At 37.5% G+C, this 21,940-nt stretch overlaps 2 protein-coding genes across 2 annotated transcripts in view; one reads left to right on the top strand and one right to left on the bottom strand.

Annotated features, from left to right (window-relative positions):
- LOC132543837 (uncharacterized) overlaps positions 1–21,940 on the top strand; it is a 187,111-nt gene that overhangs the window by 149,688 nt on the left and 15,483 nt on the right. The gene's annotated exons all lie outside the window — the stretch shown is intronic.
- Positions 11,909–15,681, bottom strand: LOC132543924 (U-scoloptoxin(05)-Sm1a-like). Its single transcript, XM_060207478.1, has 3 exons — positions 15,609–15,681; positions 14,537–14,689; positions 11,909–13,629 (listed from the first exon to the last, which is right to left on the bottom strand). The coding sequence occupies exons 1-3, from the start codon at positions 15,667–15,669 to the stop codon at positions 13,418–13,420; spliced, it is 426 nt and encodes a 141-aa protein (XP_060063461.1). The 5' UTR covers positions 15,670–15,681; the 3' UTR covers positions 11,909–13,417.

Below are 21,940 nucleotides of genomic sequence, written 5' to 3' on the forward strand. Positions count from 1 at the left end.
ACGTCAAAGAATACATAACTCACTGTTATTGTTTTCTTTTGGCAAATGCCGCTACTATTTGTTGTGGGACAACATACAGTTACAGCGCGGACGTACCGCAGACAACATTAAACATACACTATAGTACTTTAGGGTAGATAATACAGCAGACCCGAATACAGCAATACATACACATCACGTGCAAAGAACCACTGGCTAGTACAGGGGTTACAGCTTGGATGGTTACAGCGCGGACGTACTGCACATACCAGAACAGATAACAAGGTACAGCGATTACAGTGTTCGTATCGCAGACAAAAGGAAACGCATATCACACTGGGTATAATAGAAGTTACAGCACAGTACACACCAGAGGTTACAGCACAGAAATACCGCATACAGCAGTACACCCAAAACCTTACAGCGCAGAAACACCACATACAGTAGTACACACCAGAGCTTACGGCGCGGACATACCATATACTGCAGTACACACCAGAGTTTACAGCGCGGAACTACCGCATACAGCAGTACACGTCAGAGCTTACAGCGCGGACATATCACTACAGCAGTACACACCGGAGCTTACAGCGCGGAAATACTGCACACAACAGTACAAACAAGAGCTTACAGCACAGAAATGCCGCATACAGCAGTACAAACAAGAGCTAACAGCACAGAAATGCCGCATACAGCAGTACACACCAGAACTTACAGCGCAGAAATACCACATACAGCAATACACACCAGAGCTTACAACACAGAAATTCCGCATACAGCAATACACACCGGAGCTTACATTACAGAAATACAACATACAGCAGAACACACCACAGCTTACAGCGCGGAAATGCTGCATACAGTAATACAAACCAGCGCTTACAGCGCGGACATACAACATTTAACAGTACAAACCAGCGCTTGCAGCGCGGACATATCACATACAGCAGTACGCGCCAGGTATTACAGCGCGGAAATACAGCATACAGCATTACACACTCCTCAGTGCTGATAGGTATCATAGTGGTGTCAACATACTCGTAACGCAAATCGGGCCTAATTTTATGACATATGACAACTTACAGCCCCTGTCAAGGACAAAGTGACTAACCATGAGTCATATTGTTTAACCACCGTAACTGATGATTGAAGTGTCCTGGAATCTTAACTTCACAATTTCTTTGTTAGACTTAAACTAAACAAACATTTATCAGTTAGTCTTTCCGTCTGATGCTGGTTCGGAGAAGATTATATCTGGTCATGTGAGGGCTGCAGCCAAAGAGGTCTTGTATCAACTGGTAACTAGGTATGGAAAGGTCTTTTTCTGAAGAGGGTTCTTAAAACAAAGGGATCTGAGTATTTCGGGTTACTTTTACTGGTGGGTTTAAATCAAATTCCATTTATAAGCAATTTTATTGGCATGATTTCATTGACACAAGACAAAAAAGAGCCTGTTTATGTCCTCTCCGAAACATAGCAACACAGTAGTACAAGACAACACACATTTAACTAACAGCACCTAAATCATTGAGAAATATATATGTAGACAAGGGAGGCAACTCCTGTATAACCGTGTAATTTTTACTTAAAAACCTTTAATTTTGAATGGTTTATAAAGAATATGTTATCTATCAGAGGATTAGTCTAGATAGAATTCTGTATACTGAAGGTTCTGTGTAAGGGATACCTTGTCTAGACAGGGTTCTGTTTACTGAGGGTTCTTGGTAGTAGAGGTTGTGTCTAGAGAGGGGTCTGTTTACTGAGAGTTCTTGGTAGTAGAGGTTGTGTCTAGAGAGGGGTCTGTTTACTGAGAGTTCTATGTAGTAGAGGTTGTGTCTAGAGAGGGGTATGTTTACTGAGAGTTCTAGGTAGTAGAGGTTGTGTCTAGAGAGGGGTGTGTTTACTGAGAGTTCTTGGTAGTAGAGGTTGTGTCTAGAGAGGGGTCTGTTTACTGAGAGTTCTATGTAGTAGAGGTTGTGTCTAGAGAGGGGTCTGTTTACTGAGAGTTCTATGTAGTAGAGGTTGTGTCTAGACAGGGGTATGTTTACTGAGGGTTCTTGGTAGTAGAGGTTGTGTCTAGAGAGGGGTCTGTTTACTGAGAGTTCTATGTAGTAGAGGTTGTGTCTAGAGAGGGGTATGTTTACTGAGAGTTCTAGGTAGTAGAGGTTGTGTCTAGAGAGGGGTCTGTTTACTGAGAGTTCTTGGTAGTAGAGGTTGTGTCTAGAGAGGGGTCTGTTTACTGAGGGTTCTATGTAGTAGAGGTTGTGTCTAGAGAGGGGTCTGTTTACTGAGAGTTCTTGGTAGTAGAGGTTGTGTCTAGAGAGGGGTCTGTTTACTGAGAGTTCTTGGTAGTAGAGGTTGTGTCTAGAGAGGGGTATGTTTACTGAGGGTTCTAGGTAGTAGAGGTTGTGTCTAGAGAGGGGTCTGTTTACTGAGAGTTCTAGGTAGTAGAGGTTGTGTCTAGAGAGGGGTCTGTTTACTGAGAGTTCTTGGTAGTAGAGGTTGTGTCTAGAGAGGGGTATGTTTACTGAGAGTTCTATGTAGTAGAGGTTGTGTCTAGAGAGGGGTCTGTTTCTGTTTACTGAGAGTTCTAGGTTCTAGGTAGTAGAGGTTGTGTCTAGAGAGGGGTATGTTTACTGAGAGTTCTTGGTAGTAGAGGTTGTGTCTAGAGAGGGGTCTGTTTACTGAGAGTTCTATGTAGTAGAGGTTGTGTCTAGAGAGGGGTCTGTTTACTGAGAGTTCTATGTAGTAGAGGTTGTGTCTAGACAGGGGTATGTTTACTGAGGGTTCTTGGTAGTAGAGGTTGTGTCTAGAGAGGGGTCTGTTTACTGAGAGTTCTATGTAGTAGAGGTTGTGTCTAGAGAGGGGTATGTTTACTGAGAGTTCTAGGTAGTAGAGGTTGTGTCTAGAGAGGGGTCTGTATACTGAGAGTTCTTGGTAGTAGAGGTTGTGTCTAGAGAGGGGTCTGTTTACTGAGGGTTCTATGTAGTAGAGGTTGTGTCTAGAGAGGGGTCTGTTTACTGAGAGTTCTTGGTAGTAGAGGTTGTGTCTAGAGAGGGGTCTGTTTACTGAGAGTTCTTGGTAGTAGAGGTTGTGTCTAGAGAGGGGTATGTTTACTGAGGGTTCTAGGTAGTAGAGGTTGTGTCTAGAGAGGGGTCTGTTTACTGAGAGTTCTTGGTAGTAGAGGTTGTGTCTAGAGAGGGGTCTGTTTACTGAGAGTTCTAGGTAGTAGAGGTTGTGTCTAGAGAGGGGTCTGTTTACTGAGAGTTCTTGGTAGTAGAGGTTGTGTCTAGAGAGGGGTATGTTTACTGAGAGTTCTATGTAGTAGAGGTTGTGTCTAGAGAGGGGTCTGTTTACTGAGAGTTCTATGTAGTAGAGGTTGTGTCTAGAGAGGGGTCTGTTTACTGAGAGTTCTATGTAGTAGAGGTTGTGTCTAGAGAGGGGTCTGTTTACTGAGGGTTCTTGGTAGTAGAGGTTGTGTCTAGAGAGGGGTCTGTTTACTGAGGGTTCTAGGTAGTAGAGGTTGTGTCTAGAGAGGGGTATGTTTACTGAGAGTTCTTGGTAGTAGAGGTTGTGTCTAGAGAGGGGTCTGTTTACTGAGAGTTCTATGTAGTAGAGGTTGCGTATAGAGAGGGGTATGTTTACTGAGAGTTCTAGGTAGTAGAGGTTGTGTCTAGAGAGGGGTCTGTTTACTGAGAGTTCTATGTAGTAGAGGTTGTGTCTAGAGAGGGGTATGTTTACTGAGAGTTCTAGGTAGTAGAGGTTGTGTCTAGAGAGGGGTCTGTTTACTGAGAGTTCTATGTAGTAGAGGTTGTGTCTAGAGAGGGGTCTGTTTACTGAGAGTTCTTGGTAGTAGAGGTTGTGTCTAGAGAGGGGTCTGTTTACTGAGAGTTCTATGTAGTAGAGGTTATGTCTAGAGAGGGGTCTGTTTACTGAGAGTTCTAGGTAGTAGAGGTTGTGTCTAGAGAGGGGTATGTTTACTGAGAGTTCTATGTAGTAGAGGTTGTGTCTAGAGAGGGGTATGTTTACTGAGGGTTCTTGGTAGTAGAGGTTGTGTCTAGAGAGGGGTATGTTTACTGAGAGTTCTTGGTAGTAGAGGTTGTGTCTAGAGAGGGGTATGTTTACTGAGAGTTCTATGTAGTAGAGGTTGTGTCTAGAGAGGGGTATGTTTACTGAGAGTTCTAGGTAGTAGAGGTTATGTCTAGAGAGGGGTCTGTTTACTGAGAGTTCTAGGTAGTAGAGGTTGTGTCTAGAGAGGGGTATGTTTACTGAGAGTTCTAGGTAGTAGAGGTTGTGTCTAGAGAGGGGTATGTTTACTGAGAGTTCTAGGTAGTAGAGGTTATGTCTAGAGAGGGGTCTGTTTACGGAGGGTTCTATGTAGTAGAGGTTATGTCTAGACAGGGTTCTGTTTACTGAGTGTTGTGGGACGTGGAAGTCTGATCTAGAGATGGTACTGTTAATTGAGGGTTATAGGTAGAGGGGCATTGTTCAGAAAGGGTTCAGTTTACAGAGGGTTCTAAATAGTGGAACCCTTGTCTAGAGAGGGGTGTGTTTGTTACAAGTTCGGGGAAGTGGAGGCTTTGTCTAAATAGAGTTAAGCTTATTTAGGGTTCTATGGATGATTCAGTTTACCGAGGGTTGTGGGTAGTGGAGGCCTTGATTAGAAAGGGTTCTGTTTACTGAGGGTTATGGGTAGTGGAGGCCTTGATTAGAAAGGGTTCTGTTTACTGAGGGTTATGGGTAGTGGAGGCCTTGATTAGAAAGGGTTCTGTTTACTGAGGGTTATGGGTAGTGGAGGCCTTGATTAGAAAGGGTTCTGTTTTACCGAGGGTTCTAGGTAGTGGAGGCCTTGTTTAGAAATGGGGTTTGTTTACCGTAGGTTGTGGGTAGTGGTGGTCTTGTTTAGAAAGGGGTCTGTTTAATGAGTGTTCTAGGTAGTGAAGGCCTTGTTTAGAAAGGGGTCTGTTTATTGTGCATCCTCTAGTGTGGAGGCTTTGTCTAGACGGTGTTCTGATTACTGAGTGGTTTCGGGTAGTGGAGGCCTTGTTGAAAGATTGTTATGTTTTCTGTAAATTTTGGCCAGTAGGGTTTGAACTGTTAGGAAGATTAATCAACAAAAAATGTTCGTCTAACCTCTACAGGATGTTTTCTGCTATGATTTGTGGATTTTAACCGGGTCCGAAACACACCACAAATCTAGGAGCTAGCCCCTAAAGCGTCCCAATAACCTAAGCTGTTCTGGACAGCGCTTTCTCACTAACCCGAGCATCTGTTCCTAATTCAATAATCAACATGCATTAGTTTACGGATCAATGGTCGAAAACGATTGTCAAACTCTCCTTTTTAAAAAAAAAAAAAAATAAATAAATTCCAGTTAAAAATTGCCAAAGAACAAGTGTATTTGTCAGTGAACGGTTTGAATCATATGAATCATAGTGCATGTCATATTGTCCCAGCTATCGGTTACGAGTGTTCTGATACGGGGCCGTTTTATTACCTCTCCTATATTACAAATTTAAAGTGGGTAAGGCTAGCATTATACTACCGTTCCTTGTGTCTGTGCGTGTTTCAAATTTCTGTTTGCGTCATAGGACGGTATCAAAGTATAATCTTGTATTCGAAAATGTGTTCATGTAATCTTAGGCCGCCAATATAAATATCTCTCACGGTTCATCTTGATATCTTCTACGGACGTATTAACCTCCACCCTAAACCTGATTTCTAAAATATCCATATCCAGCAACTTCCGTCCTTACATCAACTTCCGGTAGTCCACCAACTTCCGTTCGTCACCACTACTGTACCATGCAGCGAAAACTATAATACGAAGGGGAATGGGATGGGGTGGGGCGAGGGAATTTAGCATTCATCTTATATTGTCCCAATTTAAAACATACTTATGTTCGTACACTATCTCATCTTATATTTTATTTCGTTGTCTCGTTCTGATAATTTTGAAGCCATGATTCTGGATCTGGGCGCCGAAGTGCTGCTAACCATGCGCCGGTAATGCCTAGTTTATCTCTCCTGGGACACAGTTCACGCGGTAACATACTGACACGGAAACCAGATATTTCAAAGGAAGATTTAAAACATGAAGAACGAAACATAATCGCGTAAAATAAAATGCAATATTTCAACTTCTCGGCTAAATATACGCTGGAATGATAATCCGTGGGTAAGAAGTAAGAGGTACGGTGTAGACGCAATGATGCTTGAATTCAACATATTAGTGTTATGTTGGGTATTTCAAATGCACTGATTTTCGTGCTTGTCACTTAACGATGTGCCTTTACGGTACTTAGAAATCTTTGGAGATAGTTAATGATAAGGTGTAGTGTGTTGTAGTTCTATGGCCAATATCTGTTGTACTACACGATACATCTATACCGGGTAAATAGCCATTCATCAGGAGGATAAAACATAAAAATGATACAACCTTACACGATAAGAATGTTACTTTATAGGGTGAAATCTATCAGATAGAGTCTAACTCGATAATGATACAACCTTATGATACAAACTTACACGATGATAACACAACTTAACACAGTGAAAATACAATTTTATACAGTGGTAATACAACTAAACACAGTGACAATACAACCACACACAGTGACAATACAACTAAACACAGTGGTAGTACAACTAAACACAGTGGTGATACAACTAAACACAGTGATAGTTCAACTAAACACAGTGGTAGTACAACTAAACACATTGCAGTGGTAATACAACTAAACACAGTGGTAACACAACTACACACAGTGACAATACAACTACACACAGTGACAATACAACTACACACAGTGGTAGTACAACTAAACATAGTGACAATACAACTTAACACATTGACAATACAACTAAACACAGTGGTAGTACAACTAAACACAGTGACAATACAACTAAACATAGTGATAATACAACTTAACACATTGACAATACAACTTAACACAGTGACAATACAACTTAACACAGTGGTAGTACAACTACACACAGTGACAATACAACTTAACACAGTGGTAGTACAACTAAACACAGTGACAATACAATTACACACTGTGGTAATACAACTAAACACAGTGACAATAAAATTACACACTGTGGTAATACAACTAAACATAGTGACAATACAACTTAACACATTGACAATATAACTAAACACAGTGACAATACAACTACACACAGTGACAATACAACTAAACATAGTGACAATACAACTAAACACAGTGACAATACAACTTAAACACAGTGACAATACAACTAAACACTGTGGTAATACAACTAAACACAGTGACAATACAACTACACACAGTGATTATACAACTTTGCACAGCGATAACTTACTTTTATACGATGATATTACAACTTAACACGATGTAAATACAACTTTATACAGTGATGATATTACTTTACACAATGAACTTTGAACTTTACGAAGTTTTATTCGAACTTAAGGCAGTGTAATATGACTTGAGTCAGTGATAATAAAAATTTACACTGTGTTAATATAACTTTCCTCGGTGATAATAAAACTTTACACAGTGATAATACAATTTTACACAGTGAATATCAAACATCTCACAATGTCACTGTACATGGTCACGAAACTGAAAAGGCGTAAGCCTCCAAAAATTAGTGTTAAAATCCGTCTTTTCGTTGTTGTTTCTCCAAAAGTTATGTTTCGGTTAATGATATACGTTTTCAACAGCACGTGCTATTTTCTGCTGAGATCAACCTGTAAAAGTGTGACCAATTACAACTCGGATGTTATTCAAATTGTTAAATTTTCACGTTATTTTAATAGAGGATCTTAAATGAGCTTCCATTCATATGTCATAAATGAAATGAGATTTTTTTTTGTGATAAATTCCATAAACCTCATATAAAATGGAGAAAGATGTAGCATTCCCTTTACTTAACAAACAACAATGAAAATAGCATCATAATTGACTCACGCCAAATCCAAATTGGCGCTATCGTCATTCTAGATCTCTTTCTATAGTGATGTCACAAAAGTAATCAAGCAACCTTCCACCAATCTTTGTTGCGAGGTCATATTACACGTGTGTCATAGCAGAAGAGAATGTCATGGTAAAATGACTGTGGTAACACGATAGTTATGTGAGAAAATTTATGCAAAATGTACAGTGGTTTCAAACTATTCACAAACTTCGATTTTTTTTCTATTTCGATGATAAAAATTGTCAAAAGTTGTGGTGATAACCGCACAGATTTTCTCTCGAATAATACACTGACTCGCCATTGTTTTCAATATGTGGTCAAAATCCATGCTAAGTATGGATTTATGCTGACTTTTTTATGGATCTAGACCTTGTTTCCCATGGGTCAGTTTGAGGTAAGAAACAAACCGCCATTTTGGGGTCTGACTTCTTGTCCTGATATCACGTGATCATGAAGAAGGAGATTGATCAAACATGATAGGACATTTCGTGATTTGTCAATTCTATTCCCATAGTTTTAGTGCATGTATTGCTCATCCCCGCCAGAGTACAACATGCGATCACTCATCTTCACGTGCTTTATCAATAAAGTCACAATCACGGGCAAGGCACGCACGCACTTTCCAGTCATTCCCAGCGTCCATCCCTGAGGTGCGGTCACTGACGTCTGGGTATATAGTCAACACCTAGAGGTGTTGCACTCATGTCATTGTTTTGTACCTAAAATTTTAGTACAGTATGTTATAATTAAATTCCTATACCGGTCTCTGAGTTAGTTACAGTACTGACGGTATGTAATGTGTCAAATGAACCAGACCTAGCCTTATGTACAAGTAAAGCTTGTGACGTTAACTACAACCTAAAGTCACTATTAAGCTGTGCAAGTTAGTAGTGCACAGTCCGAACCACAAAACAGTCGCTAACTACAGGACACTAAATAAGTACACACCAGTACCAAGTTAGCACCGCTATCTAAAAGTTACAAAGTTAATACACAGTCAGAACCAAAGTAAACATTTTTATTTTTTAGATTTATTTTAGATTAAAGTTTATTTGTTTTACAATTATTGCGCAACAATTTTTGTACAACTCTTGTTGACCCGGGTGGAAACGCTCGAGGTATCTTACTCTTGGAGGAAACTGGAGTACCCGGGAAAGGCCACGTGATCGGCAGGTGACTCCATTCCTTTTCATGTCCGTTCTGGATATCGTACCCTGGAGCGGCCTTGATGAAAGACAAGTACGTTATCATTGCACCACCCGGCTGAACAGGTATCATGTTATCGCCACAAGCTACAAGGCAAAAGCTACGGATAGAAGATATTAACATAGTTCAAAGCTACTTGTTTATGGTACGTTATAGTTATTTCCGAAACAATTTAGCATAAACGGCAGAGTATTAATGTTCTCTATATAGGCCTCATCATGATTTCTGAAAAATCTTACAGGTAACAAATGTGACTATTACACAAGGGGTAATTACTAAAATATACAGTTTTCGATGCTGCCTGTATTCTATGTAAAATACTTAAACTGACTAGTATCTGTGCGGCACTACGACTTCTGTCTGTGTGCTTCTGATGTGGTAATGCAGGACAACCCTCAGATAACGCGGGAGATTTATGTAGATCCCGTCAAAAACCTCTGAAATATCTGTCTTATTTCATTTAAGGTTTTCAGGGCAGGCGCATCCTGCGTTCATCGCAGACCACATTCCATGTAAATTATGGCGAAAGAAACACGGGAAGCGTATATTGCGCAACCATTATGAATGAAACGTTATACCCCATAGATAATACTATCACAATTGTATAAATAAGTCAGCGGACGTTCAGACGGACTCCCAGTCGTACCTAGACACGGGGCTTTCGGTACTGAAGCACAGTACTTACGAAACAATCTAAAAGACATGTATCTCACTGATTAAAACTACCACGGAAATTTTGACAACAATAAGAAATATTTTATGAAGTTCGACTAAACAACGAAGAAGTGGTCCGAATTAAAACTATATCTGACATCTGGAGCCATGCCAGAAACATTAACGCAGTTTCCGTGATTGTGTGTGCATCCAGATTGAGCCCGAACACTATACGGGAACTTGGTCACGCGAGCTATCTCTTTGTTACGTAAACAATGTCACCACAGATGTGCAGGCATGCGTTCAGCCCGTCTGATTGGTTCTGTCGCTGGTGACCCCTGTCCCCGGGCCTGCATCCGGGGGTGTCGGGTGACTGCGTGACAGGTCGATTCAGGAACGACGATGAAATGGTAACTCAATCAGAGGCGTCCCGTCCGTAATGGGTCGGTGCGACACCAGAGGAATGACAATGCAGGTCATTATTTAACACGGGAGCGCAGTGACATAATGGTGGCAATGAGCTGTGCATGAGATCTGTCTACCAATAAAAGGGTTGCGTAGTAGAACGTTGGAGGTAAAGTCAATTAAAAACAAAACAAATCCCAACAAGAGATGGAGTGCGAGAGATGTATAATACATACCTACAGTAAGTAGACTAGCCGGGCTACCAGCCCCTAAATGTTTGTAAAGAAACATCCTGAATTACCACATTTCCTTATCCCACTCTCTCCCGTTTTCATTTTGAAAATAACGCCCAAAATAAAACATATCCAAGAGATCAAAATTATAAAAATCACTTTAAATCTACCCGGACCTTCTCCTCACGTCCTGTACATCCACTTCATACTTCACCTATTTTAATAGCTTTCCTTTGGTTCGTTGAACAAATTCTGCACCTTGAGGGGCACGAGACTTTGATCCGTAGGTCGAAATATCAAAGATTCGTCATAAACAGCTAGTTTCTATTTTCCGACAACGCATTCATTTACGGACCCTGGCAAATATGGTATCCAATCAGGTAATTCAATGACCTGACCAATGTAAAAAGTTAAAGTCGACAGTGTTATCTAAAAAATAGAGATAAGCAACATCTAATCAAACAAGTTCAGGACTTAGCTGATGAACGGAGCCGATATTTATTTCAAGTCTTGACGGTTCCTAAAAACAAAAATTAAAATATGCTTATGTATTCAACACTTTTACTTTGAACTATACATAAACCTGTAATTTCATTAAACTAGATTTATACTTCGTCCATCATTCCAATGTTTCAGAACTATTTACGGTTTGTTTCAAGGGAAACAACTCTTATATACGTTCATAAAAAGTACAAAAGTAAACACGCTCTGATCTCTCAGAGTTACTTCCCTTCGTTTCACTACTACGACATCGACCTTATCAACAAATAAACTATGCATCCCAATATTTTAATTATTTTTATTAAGAATATTCTGTACAATTTGTATAAAACACCTGATATAAAATGATGATATTGAAAATGTTGATTTATTACTTCTGATTTGGATTATGTACAAAATGAATATAGACATTGTTATTGTATCTTATTTGTATTTAACTTACAGAAGAGTCACGTATTTCCACATTGTCAAACTATGGTATTCCATAAGTGAGATAAGAAATTCTCATTCAGGAATAATGTGTTTATCTTAACAATTCCTCTGCTTTTAATTAATGAAGTTTTGTGATGATATGATCAAAAAGTTGAAATGATTTAAAACCAACATCTTCTGATAAAACTATAGCACTAAATCATGGTTATGAACCACGCCATCAATACAAGGTATTGGGTTTTTGTTTCTTAATTGATAAATTTTTGCTCAATATTGCAATAACTGTGGTCTCAACAGAGCACCCTGATCCAGTCTATGTTTGTGTTAGGTTTTTCCTTGGAAAGTAAAGATTGTGTGTCCTATATACATCCACACTTCTATACATGGCACAAAAATGATATCCACATAATTAAATAGAATTATTCTAGAACTTCTCTTATGTACAAGACATATACTTACAACATCCTTAAGAGTATAGCTTATATATTTATATACAGATTCCCATAAGATGACACATTAAGTAAATACAAGAAGACGAAAGGAATGGATTTACTTATTTGATTAATCAACCACTTAATATGAAATGAGGAAATGAATTAGACGTTGTAATTTACATATATACATCTATACAGCTATTACAGAATGAGCATGATACATGAATTATCTCCCTTGATATGTCCTTGGAAGTTTAATGAATTTTAAACAATCTTTGATGACAATTATGACATGATGTTAACAACAAAACATAATTACTAAAAAAACCAAAAACTTTTAAAAAGAAAAGTATATGACAACCAGGTATTTCTTTAAGATTCAAATTTTTTCACATATATTGTAGAACTTAGCATGTGTGCTCAGTTACCACTTTTGTGTAGAAGAAATCAGTCTATGTACAAAATACATTTTTGTCTGATGAAGAACAGTGGTAAAATATTATAGACACATGTGTAACTGATTTTGCTATGATTCTTCTTGAAAAAAATGTACATAGTATTATCTGGAGCAAGTACTGGTTTATAAAGGTTTCTGGTGTAGGACAGGTAGCATGAAATCCAGTTTACACAGGTCTCTGTATATGAAACTATAGAGAGGGTTTACATAACGATGATTTACTGAAAACTTTGACAACTTCTCAACATTACCAGGTGTATTCATTATACTGCAAATTTTGGTGGAATTTTATGAAATTTCAGGATTAAAAACAAATTTTGTGTTAACATTTTTTTCTGAAATGTTATGCTCTTTGATTTGTTGTCATTTACAATTATGACATTACATTTATCAGCACATACCACTTTTATATACCGGTAGTAAATATGCCAGCTGTGGTAGTTTGTACAAGCATGTCTGTTTGATATCATGCATTTTCATTATTAAATCTAGTCATCATTGGGTCTTCTACATAGTATATAGCTCCTTATATCTGCTGTGGATAATGAAAAATATTGATCTGTATGAGAAAACAATTTGTGTAGTGAACTTTGATTAATTTAGGGATCATTCAGAAGTAAATTTAAAAGTCATTCATAATTAGACATATCTACATGTGGCTAATACATTACTTGGAAGTCAGAACAGCTTAACTCTAACATCAATCCAGTTAAATGCGGACTCTCATTATACTGGAGATACATATACCTGCACTATAATCTGACTGGTGTAAAATCATTTGTCTACCTTTCTCTTTGATTCAGTGTTGATGGCACAAGTAATGTATATACATATAGTATAAAAATCCAATGCTATTACTGAACCAGGTTATATAAATTCTGTAACTTTTGTATTAGAATAAGAATTTCCATGTAAATATCTGCTATGTGATATACACATGATCTTTTATAATCTTCTAGACATGTTCCTGCTAAACATTGAGGTTTGAGTACATGTCCAATCTGCTGATGTTACTCAACTTCAATGTTTAATTACTTTAGGTATTTCTTGGTTTACATAAATACTCCTAGGTTCTGGTGTGTGATCCAGAAATTGCATAGTTGAAGGAGATCTGTTCGTGTTATGTGTTTTCAGTGACATAAGTTCTCTTTTCATAATACACCGATTTTATAGGAAAAGAAAGCCAACACAAGGGATGTGACTAATGTCCATTTCGTCCACAGTGAACTAGCCTCATTGCAGTCATCGGCAGTGCAGGTGTAAACACAAGCTCGGTACATACGATCATGATCGGGGTAGAAAATATCCTGACATTGGTCACCGAGGTCACGTGAGCTACAGAACCGATGAGTGCCAACCACACCTATAAAAAAAAAAAAACAATGAAAACTTGAAATTTATCTACATGCTATGGTAAAGAGGCCAATAAACAAAGGACATCATCCCCGACATTCAAACTTACAGGAATTATAGACACAAAGGTCACAGAAACTATATACACACCAAGGTCACAGGAATTATACACATCAAGGTTACAGAGACTATATACACACCAAGGTTACAGGAATTATATACATACCAAGGCCATAGGAACTACAGCTTAGATCAAAGGGAATATAGATATCAAGGTCACAGTAATTTAAATCCCCCATCACACGGAATATATAAACCCAGGTCACTGTAACTACACATCTCCACCCAAGGAATAGAGACACCAAGATCACAGTAGTCACACCTTACTGATGTGGAATATAGACACCATGGTCACAGGGAATAGACACCAAGATCACAGGGAATAGACACCAAGATCACAGGGAATAGACACCAAGATCACAGTAGTCACACCTTGATGATGCAGAAAATAGACACCAAGATCACAGTAACTACACACCTTGATGAAGTGGAATATAGACACCAAGGTCACAGGGAATAGACACCAAGATCACAGTAATGTCACACCTTGATGAAGTGGAATATAGACACCAAGGTCACAGGAACTACACCTTAGATCAAAGGGAATATAGAAACCAAGGTCACAGTAACTTTACACCTTGATGATGTGGAATATAAGATACCAAAGTCATAGTAACTACACACCTCCGTCACAGGGAAAACAGACACTAAGGTCACAGTAATTACATGTCTTAATCGCAGGGAAAACAGACACCAAAGTTACAGGAACTGTATTGACTACACATCAAATTGGGTATTTTTATTAGGAGAAATGTTTTTACAGAACCTTTGTACTAAAGGCCATGGAGCAGACTTACCTCCCCAAAGGCCAGTGATTTTGATACAGTAGCGAGAATTCCATACTGTACAGTGCTGTGATGTCAGTGGGTTGATGTCATAATTATGGTTAAAATGTTCTTGGCAGTTGTGATCCAATGTTGAATTACACTGGAAGCAGTTCAGGCCTTCAACTGAAAATCAAATGTTTGAAAATGTTTACCTAACAATAATGTACTTAAGAGCTCATATCAATTATCACCAACACAAGTGCTTCAACTTTATCACAACTCCTGTAAAGTTTTCATAAAACTATGAAGAAATTAAAAGAGAAATGGGATAACTTTAACATATATGTCATTATCATCAGTAGCATCAAGGATTTAGGTAAAGTAAAAGTGCCTAGTAGTACCTACTGAATGGAATTTTATTAAGAGTCTCCATTTTTACAATGGTATAATATAACCAGTTATCAAACTATATGTCCTAGACATGTTTGTATATGTCATCACTATATTGACTCTCATGCCTAAAGTTGACTTTAATTTGTTTAATGCCATTAAAGAGTTCCGACTTTTGACTCTTAGTTTTGAAAACTAACGACACATATAAAAGAATGCATGTACATCCAATGTTTAACCACGGACTTATATACACAATGTTTAACAAATGCACTCAGATAGGTGAGTTATATTTCCTCAGTAGCTTTGTATGTAAGTAAATTGTGACTTATTTTTTTTTTAACATCTGTACATGAGTATCTGCACTGAAATTCTTTCGTTGTCGACACACCTTATCATTCAAAAAGTATTACAGATCAGATAATTTAGCATAATCGCGACAAAATACACGCATATAAACAATACCTGTACCATAGTATTAATGTAATTACACAGTTTACGTTCAGCAGTTCAGGTCTAATGGTAAAGTAATGTGATGTTTTATTTTGAATATTACATGTATAAGCCATGTATATATTTTTCGGAGTCTAGTGAAGAAATAAACTACACTGTTACAGGTTTCTGCTAATGACCGTTTGTATCGTATGAAAACATCTTCTGGCTGAGCTGTACCACACCTCGTATACAGGTATGCACGTCATAAATCTCTTACCTGATACAAATATAACCAAAAACAGGACGACAGTCGCCCAGGCGTGATGCAACTTCGCCATTTCCTTAGTGTGGGACTTTTTATACCTCTGTAGCCGATATTCTGTGATATCGTTATACTAGTTGTTTGAAAAATGGCTTCACTTCCTGTATTATTCACACCTGAGAAATCGATCGTAGCGTCACCTACAATATGTACAGGTAAGATTAAGGTAGCATACCTGAGGGCTGATTCACTTATTCAAGGGAGACAACTCTTAGATCATGCAACTTTTTTCTATCTGCACAGGCCGAAAACATATCGTCTCGAAAACGGACACATGTAATTGCTATGTTTATGTTTTATTTATCTATAACACAACTGCACTTTTCATTTAGATTGAACTTTACATACAACATTCATAGATTACGTCTTATTGATACATTATAGATTTATTTTGATGCTCGTATGTCTAGGGAGATAGAAACGTCTTCGGAAGCTAGAAGCAATCGTACTGCACCAATTTGTTGATACTATCCCCGTCTGTATACCGCCTTAGCTGATGATTCTATTATATGGAGTTGTCGTTAAGACAAAACGATGAGGTGAAATATCCACTCCATGTGTGTAACATCCACTCCATACAAATGTGAGACAAAATCATCAGATAAGCAGTTAAGCCGGCATTGATTGAACTTTTGTCCCTACCCATCAGGTCATCTAGGGCTAGTAAGTGCATCATTCTGTCATACTAACAATTTTAACCAAGTCTGAAATATTTTCAACAGAAATAAACAAATTATGCTCAAATATGTAACACTCCAATACAAACTATAGTAAACTTTACATTCTCCCAAGGGGAAAGTGCAAGACTTTGGGGTCATGAAATTTACAATTTGGTAAAGCAGATATGTCCATCCGCGAAAAAAATATTTGGTGCTACCTTATCTGGGTATTGAGTGGAAGATTTTTTAAATTTCAGTCAAGATGATCCTTTTTTTAGCTCTGTCCATCAGCCCTTAGGGATCAGTCAGTCAATAAATGTATATGCACATCATTCAAGCGGCATTCTATATATAGTAACAATTCTAATTAAGTTCCGATAGAAAGTAACTAATTATGCTAAAAAATGTAATTTCCCTATATAAACTAAACTTAATTTTGCCTTGAGACCCAGGGGTCATGACATTTACAATTTTGGTAAAGCATCTGAAGGTGTTTCATTCCATAAAGAATATTTGTTTCTATCATAATGAGAAGAAGATTTTTTTCAACCATTTTTGGCCCTGCCTCTCGGGGCCCCTGGGAAATAAGGACCATATAATTTACAATTTTGGTGCACCTTTGACAATGGCAGGTTTCTATAAAATTTTATTGCAATCAGTTCAAGGATTTTCCAAAAGAAGTTGAAAATGTTAAAAGTAGATAGGAGCTCACAAACTACAGTAGATAGGAGCTCACAAACTACAGTAGATAGGAGCTCACAAACTACAGTAGATAGTAACTCACAAACTTGAAAACAAATTTATTAGCACTCAAAATCATTACTTTTGGATTTTGCTTAATTTCTCAACTTTGTTTTCACAATGCAGTCACATTAGTATTGCAGAGAAATGATTTTTTGTAATGTTGCACTTCAATGCACCAGATGTTTTCGGGTTTTCCTTCCTTGTTAACCCATAAATCAGTTGTTGACTTGCCTGAAATGAAACCCTGTGATTGGTTGGCAAATGAGTGATGTCCTTTAAGTTTTGTCTCAGTATTCACTTCCAATGCTTACTTAGTGGAGTTGTGCTTAAAACTCTTAAAGTTGAAATGATACTATTTCAGTTAAATTTGTGTGTAAAAAATAATTCTGTAGTGGCAATGAATATTTACTCAAGAAGAATTTGTGTTTTAAAACACATAAAAATAATGGGCTGTGGTTTCAGGATAAATTCCAAAGTCACTTCAATATTTAAAGTGAAATCACTGGAGTTTTTTTTATCACGGTTTGCTTTGGGGTTTCCCTTCCTTATTAATGAACCCACAAATCAAGTTGTTAACTCACCTGAAATGAAATCCTGGCATTGGTTGGCCAATGAGTGATATCTTATTAATTTCACCTTAATATTTACTAAGTGGATTTGGTGTGTTCTCACTTTTTCCCACATTTTGAGAAAACATGAATGCAGTAATGTTGTGATGGTAGTTATCCTGTTTTACCTGTGTTGTTCTCCCACTTATTTCACCTGTGTTGTTCTCCCACCTGTTTATCTGTTTCCCACCTGTTTTACCTGTGTTGTTCTCCCACCTGTTTATCTGTTTCCCGCCTGTTTTACCTGTGTTGTTCTCCCACCTGTTTATCTGTTTCCCACCTGTTTTGCCTGTGTTGTTCTCCCACCTGTTTTACCTGTGTTGTTCTTCCACCTGTTTACCTGTGTTGTTCTCCCACCTGTTTATCTGTTTCCCACCTGTTTTACCTGTGTTGTTCTCCCACCTGTTTTACCTGTGTTGTTCTCCCACCTGTTTATTGTTCTCCCACCTGTTTTACATGTGTTGTTCTCCCACCTGTTTACCTGTGTTGTTCTTCCACCTGTTTTACCTGTGTTGTTCTTCCACCTGTTTTACCTGTGTTGTTCTCCCACCTGTTTACCTGTGTTGTTCTCCCACCTGTTTATCTGTTTCCCACCTGTTTTACGTGTGTTGTTCTCCCACCTGTTTATCTGTTTCCCACCTGTTTTACCTGTGTTGTTCTCCCACCTGTTTATCTGTTTCCCACCTGTTTCACCTGTGTTGTTCTCCCACCTGTTTTACCTGTGTTGTTCTTCCACCTGTTTACCTGTGTTGTTCTCCCACCTGTTTATCTGTTTCCCACCTGTTTTACCTGTGTTGTTCTCCCACCTGTTTTACCTGTGTTGTTCTTCCACCTGTTTACCTGTGTTGTTCTCGAAACCTGGTTTCCTGCTCTCTTACTTATTTTACCTGTGTTATTCTCCCGCCAGTTTTACCTGTGTTGTTTACCTGTTTTGTGTTGTTCTCCCACCTGTTTTACCTGTATTGTTTCCCTGTTTTACCTGTTTCACCTGTGTTGTTCTCCTGTTTTACCTGTTTTACCTGTATTGTTCTCCCACCTGCTTTACCCGTATTGTTCTCCCACCTGTTTTACCAGTGTTGTTCTCCCACCTGTTTTACCTGTATTGTTCTCCCACCTGTTTTACCTGTATTGTTCTCCCACCAGTTTTACCTGTGTTGTTCTCCCACCTGTTTTACCAGTGTTGTTCTCCCACCTGTTTTACCTGTATTGTTCTCCCACCTGTTTTACCTGTGTTGTTCTCCCACCTGTTTTACCTGTGTTGTTCTCCCACCTGTTTTACCTGTATTGTTCTCCAACCAGTTTTACCTGTGTTGTTCTCCCACCTGCTTTACCTGTATTCTAACACATAACCTGGATTATACTCTCATATATCTATATTCGCTATTCACATACACTTTCAAGTAGTCATTATTTTTCAATTTTAAATTATTTCTAGACGACAGCAATGTGACATTGACAAAGATACTGTATAATAGTGTATAATTTTTAATTCATTGTTTGGCTCTGCTTTACCTAACTCAACATTTGTATTGAAAGGTGGGAAGGACAAGTACCAGCCTATCTGTATTCCTTGAGAATAAATCTATTTTGTCTAATCTCCCAATCTTCCATGCAGCACGCGTCAGTTGGAAGAACACCAACACACACAGTCAGTCTCAAAAAACATTACCAACTGGATATGATGGGAATGAACACACAGGACCTCCTGCAAAAGCAGCTTCTCCTCCCAGAAAAATCTGAGCAACAGAGACCCATGCCAGGAAATGGAACAAGAAACTTAAATCATTATGCTATGACAACAAAAGGGCTGACTGGCTTTTGGAATAATCTGGACCAACCAAACAATTGCTTATCAAATGTAAAGAAGCAAAGAAGATGCTGAGGAAACACTGGAGATAAACCAATGTCAAGGATAGGAAACAGGCCTTCAATAGTTTAATGAAGGCTTACCCGTCAGACATGATGCTATTCCATCACTTAACAAATAGTTGAAAAAGTACAAAGAGTTTAGTTGTTTCATCAGTGTAAGTTTCTTCTTGTAAATGTAGATATAGATAAATCCAATCCAAGTAATGTCAGGTTCTTCAAATGACATTCAAGTTTTTTGCAACAGCTTTTTCCGTGTCCATGTACTAATTTTACAAAAACAACAAAACAGCATTTTGTATATATATATTTAATAATAATAAAAAAAAAACCAAAACACATTGCACATCAATATATCTTGATCGCGAATGTAACATACAGACAAACCTATTTTATCAATATAATTGTCCCAGCCCAGATACTAGTCATCTCACAACCAATTATTTCAGTGCTTGGTATTTAGTACATACAGATGAAAAATTATTTTACATCTTTAATACCAAATGAAATCAATTTGGATGAAGTATAACTCAACAAGCATATACTAACATGTAATAGAAATCATAATTTGAACTAAGTGTTGATGAAATAAGGGCAAAATATGCACAAAGGAAACTTTGAAGAGCCTTGAAAAAGTGTCGAGAGAATAAGACCAGTTGTTCTATCAATGTAAGCCTCTTCTGCTCCACCAACAACTGCCCACGTAAATATAGACAAATCCAAATAATTTTAGATTTTCTACACGAGTCCTGTGTTTAAAATGCAAACCAAATGGCATACTTACTGACAAATATACTCTATCTATCTTCATATCATTGCAAGGAAAAAAACCGTTTTGCCCATGGAAGTCATGGTAACCATTGTATTGTATTGACCTAATGACCTTATTCTTCTTTGTTACCAATTATGAGACTCCAGAGCAGATGATATTTGATAGAATAAGTAAAATAGCAGCTTTAACTCGGAAAGTATGTAAACAGACAAGTTACTGAACTCCTGATGAATAAATCTGTAGATTTAAGACTTGATTTAACAAACATTTAAATATTTACCTTGTATAACATTAGATCAACAACCCAAATACTCCATAAAAAACTCCTCTCTATAAAACGGCATCATTTAAGACGGGGAAAAAATATGTAAATAAATAGTCTTCATTGTTGATCGATCCCTACCAGTATTCTGATGTATTGTAATTACATAATATATAATAATTATATAATCTTCAGTTTAAACTTTGTTATTAACATATAATGCAGTAGTACATACATTGTACAAAAAACATAAGGATTCAGAAATGAGTCAATGGTACATATATTTCAGTCTCATACTGCAGCAATGAAACAGAACTAACAATGTGGTTTTTTATCAGTGAAAAAACTGTTGCCCCTACTCCAAATCTTCTGTGTGTTACAGGAATTATACATATTGTATTTACTTAAATGCAATTCCAAATAATTACAAATCTTACTTTGTACTATCAGTAATTTTTGAAGGATTTTTTCAAGCAAGTCCAAAGAGACATTTAAAAAATTTTGAGGAGTTCCATTACTAAGAGATGTTGTAGTGTCTCAAAAGTCCTACACAAAAAACATGAATTCAAGATCTGAATACTTGAGTCCCAAAAATTACTGACGACATGATTTGGTACAAGCAGTGTCTCGCAATTCCAGACAAAATTTCATGTTTCAATTTTGATTGATATAATCTCAAAGACAACAACTCTATGACATAGTATGATGATTATCAATGTAACAATAATGTCTAGATTTCTAATCACAGTACACAATGATAAATTCTCACCTCAAACTAAATGTTAAATGTGCCACACTGTATTTTGACATCAGAAAGTTGTGTGAGCTAATACAATATAATTAGTCCAACAACTTTGCTCATCAAATAGTTAACACTGTATGTTGACATATATTACAATATTGACATATCGTATTAGTCCACACAGCTTTCTGATAATTAGTCCACACAGCTTTGCCCATGAAATAGCTATATACTCTGTTTACACAACTTGTGTAACACCATGAAATAGCTATATACTAAATGAATTCACTTAAATTGAATATTAGGATATCTCAGAATTTTCCCATGGCCCTGCAAAGTTCGAGATAACGAGGTTCGACTGTACATTTCATGCATTACAGTTAAAACTCAAAGCTATACGAACACAAAAACAATTAGCAAATTGGTCGCAAATATTTAAAAAGTCTTAATCATTTGGTAAAAAAAAAGTTAACGCAAACCGACATGTTAAAAAATACAGTCTAACCCACATATAATGAAATTTGATATAATGACAACCTGCTTGTATTATCACATACACAATACTCCTGCCCCCCCTCCCCTAATTCCTTTGTAGTGTATATAATTATTTCTTGCACATGTTGCATTGACCATT

Source organism: Ylistrum balloti, unplaced genomic scaffold, assembly GCF_031769215.1.
Source record: "Ylistrum balloti isolate Yb309-2 unplaced genomic scaffold, AGI_CSIRO_Ybal_v1 Utg369772, whole genome shotgun sequence".
In the NCBI taxonomy this organism is placed as follows: domain Eukaryota; kingdom Metazoa; phylum Mollusca; class Bivalvia; order Pectinida; family Pectinidae; genus Ylistrum; species Ylistrum balloti.

What these genes read in the sequence shown, in the direction of transcription:
- LOC132543924 (XM_060207478.1), bottom strand. Translation starts at nt 15,669, where the DNA reads ATGGCGAAGTTGCATCACGCCTGGGCGACTGTCGTCCTGTTTTTGGTT. An exon ending in TTTGGTTATATTTGTATCAG is followed by an intron (nt 14,690 to 15,608) that starts GTAAGAGATTTA and finishes TTTGATTTTCAG; the next exon opens with TTGAAGGCCTGAACTGCTTC. An exon ending in AATCACTGGCCTTTGGGGAG is followed by an intron (nt 13,630 to 14,536) that starts GTAAGTCTGCTC and finishes TTTTTTTTATAG; the next exon opens with GTGTGGTTGGCACTCATCGG.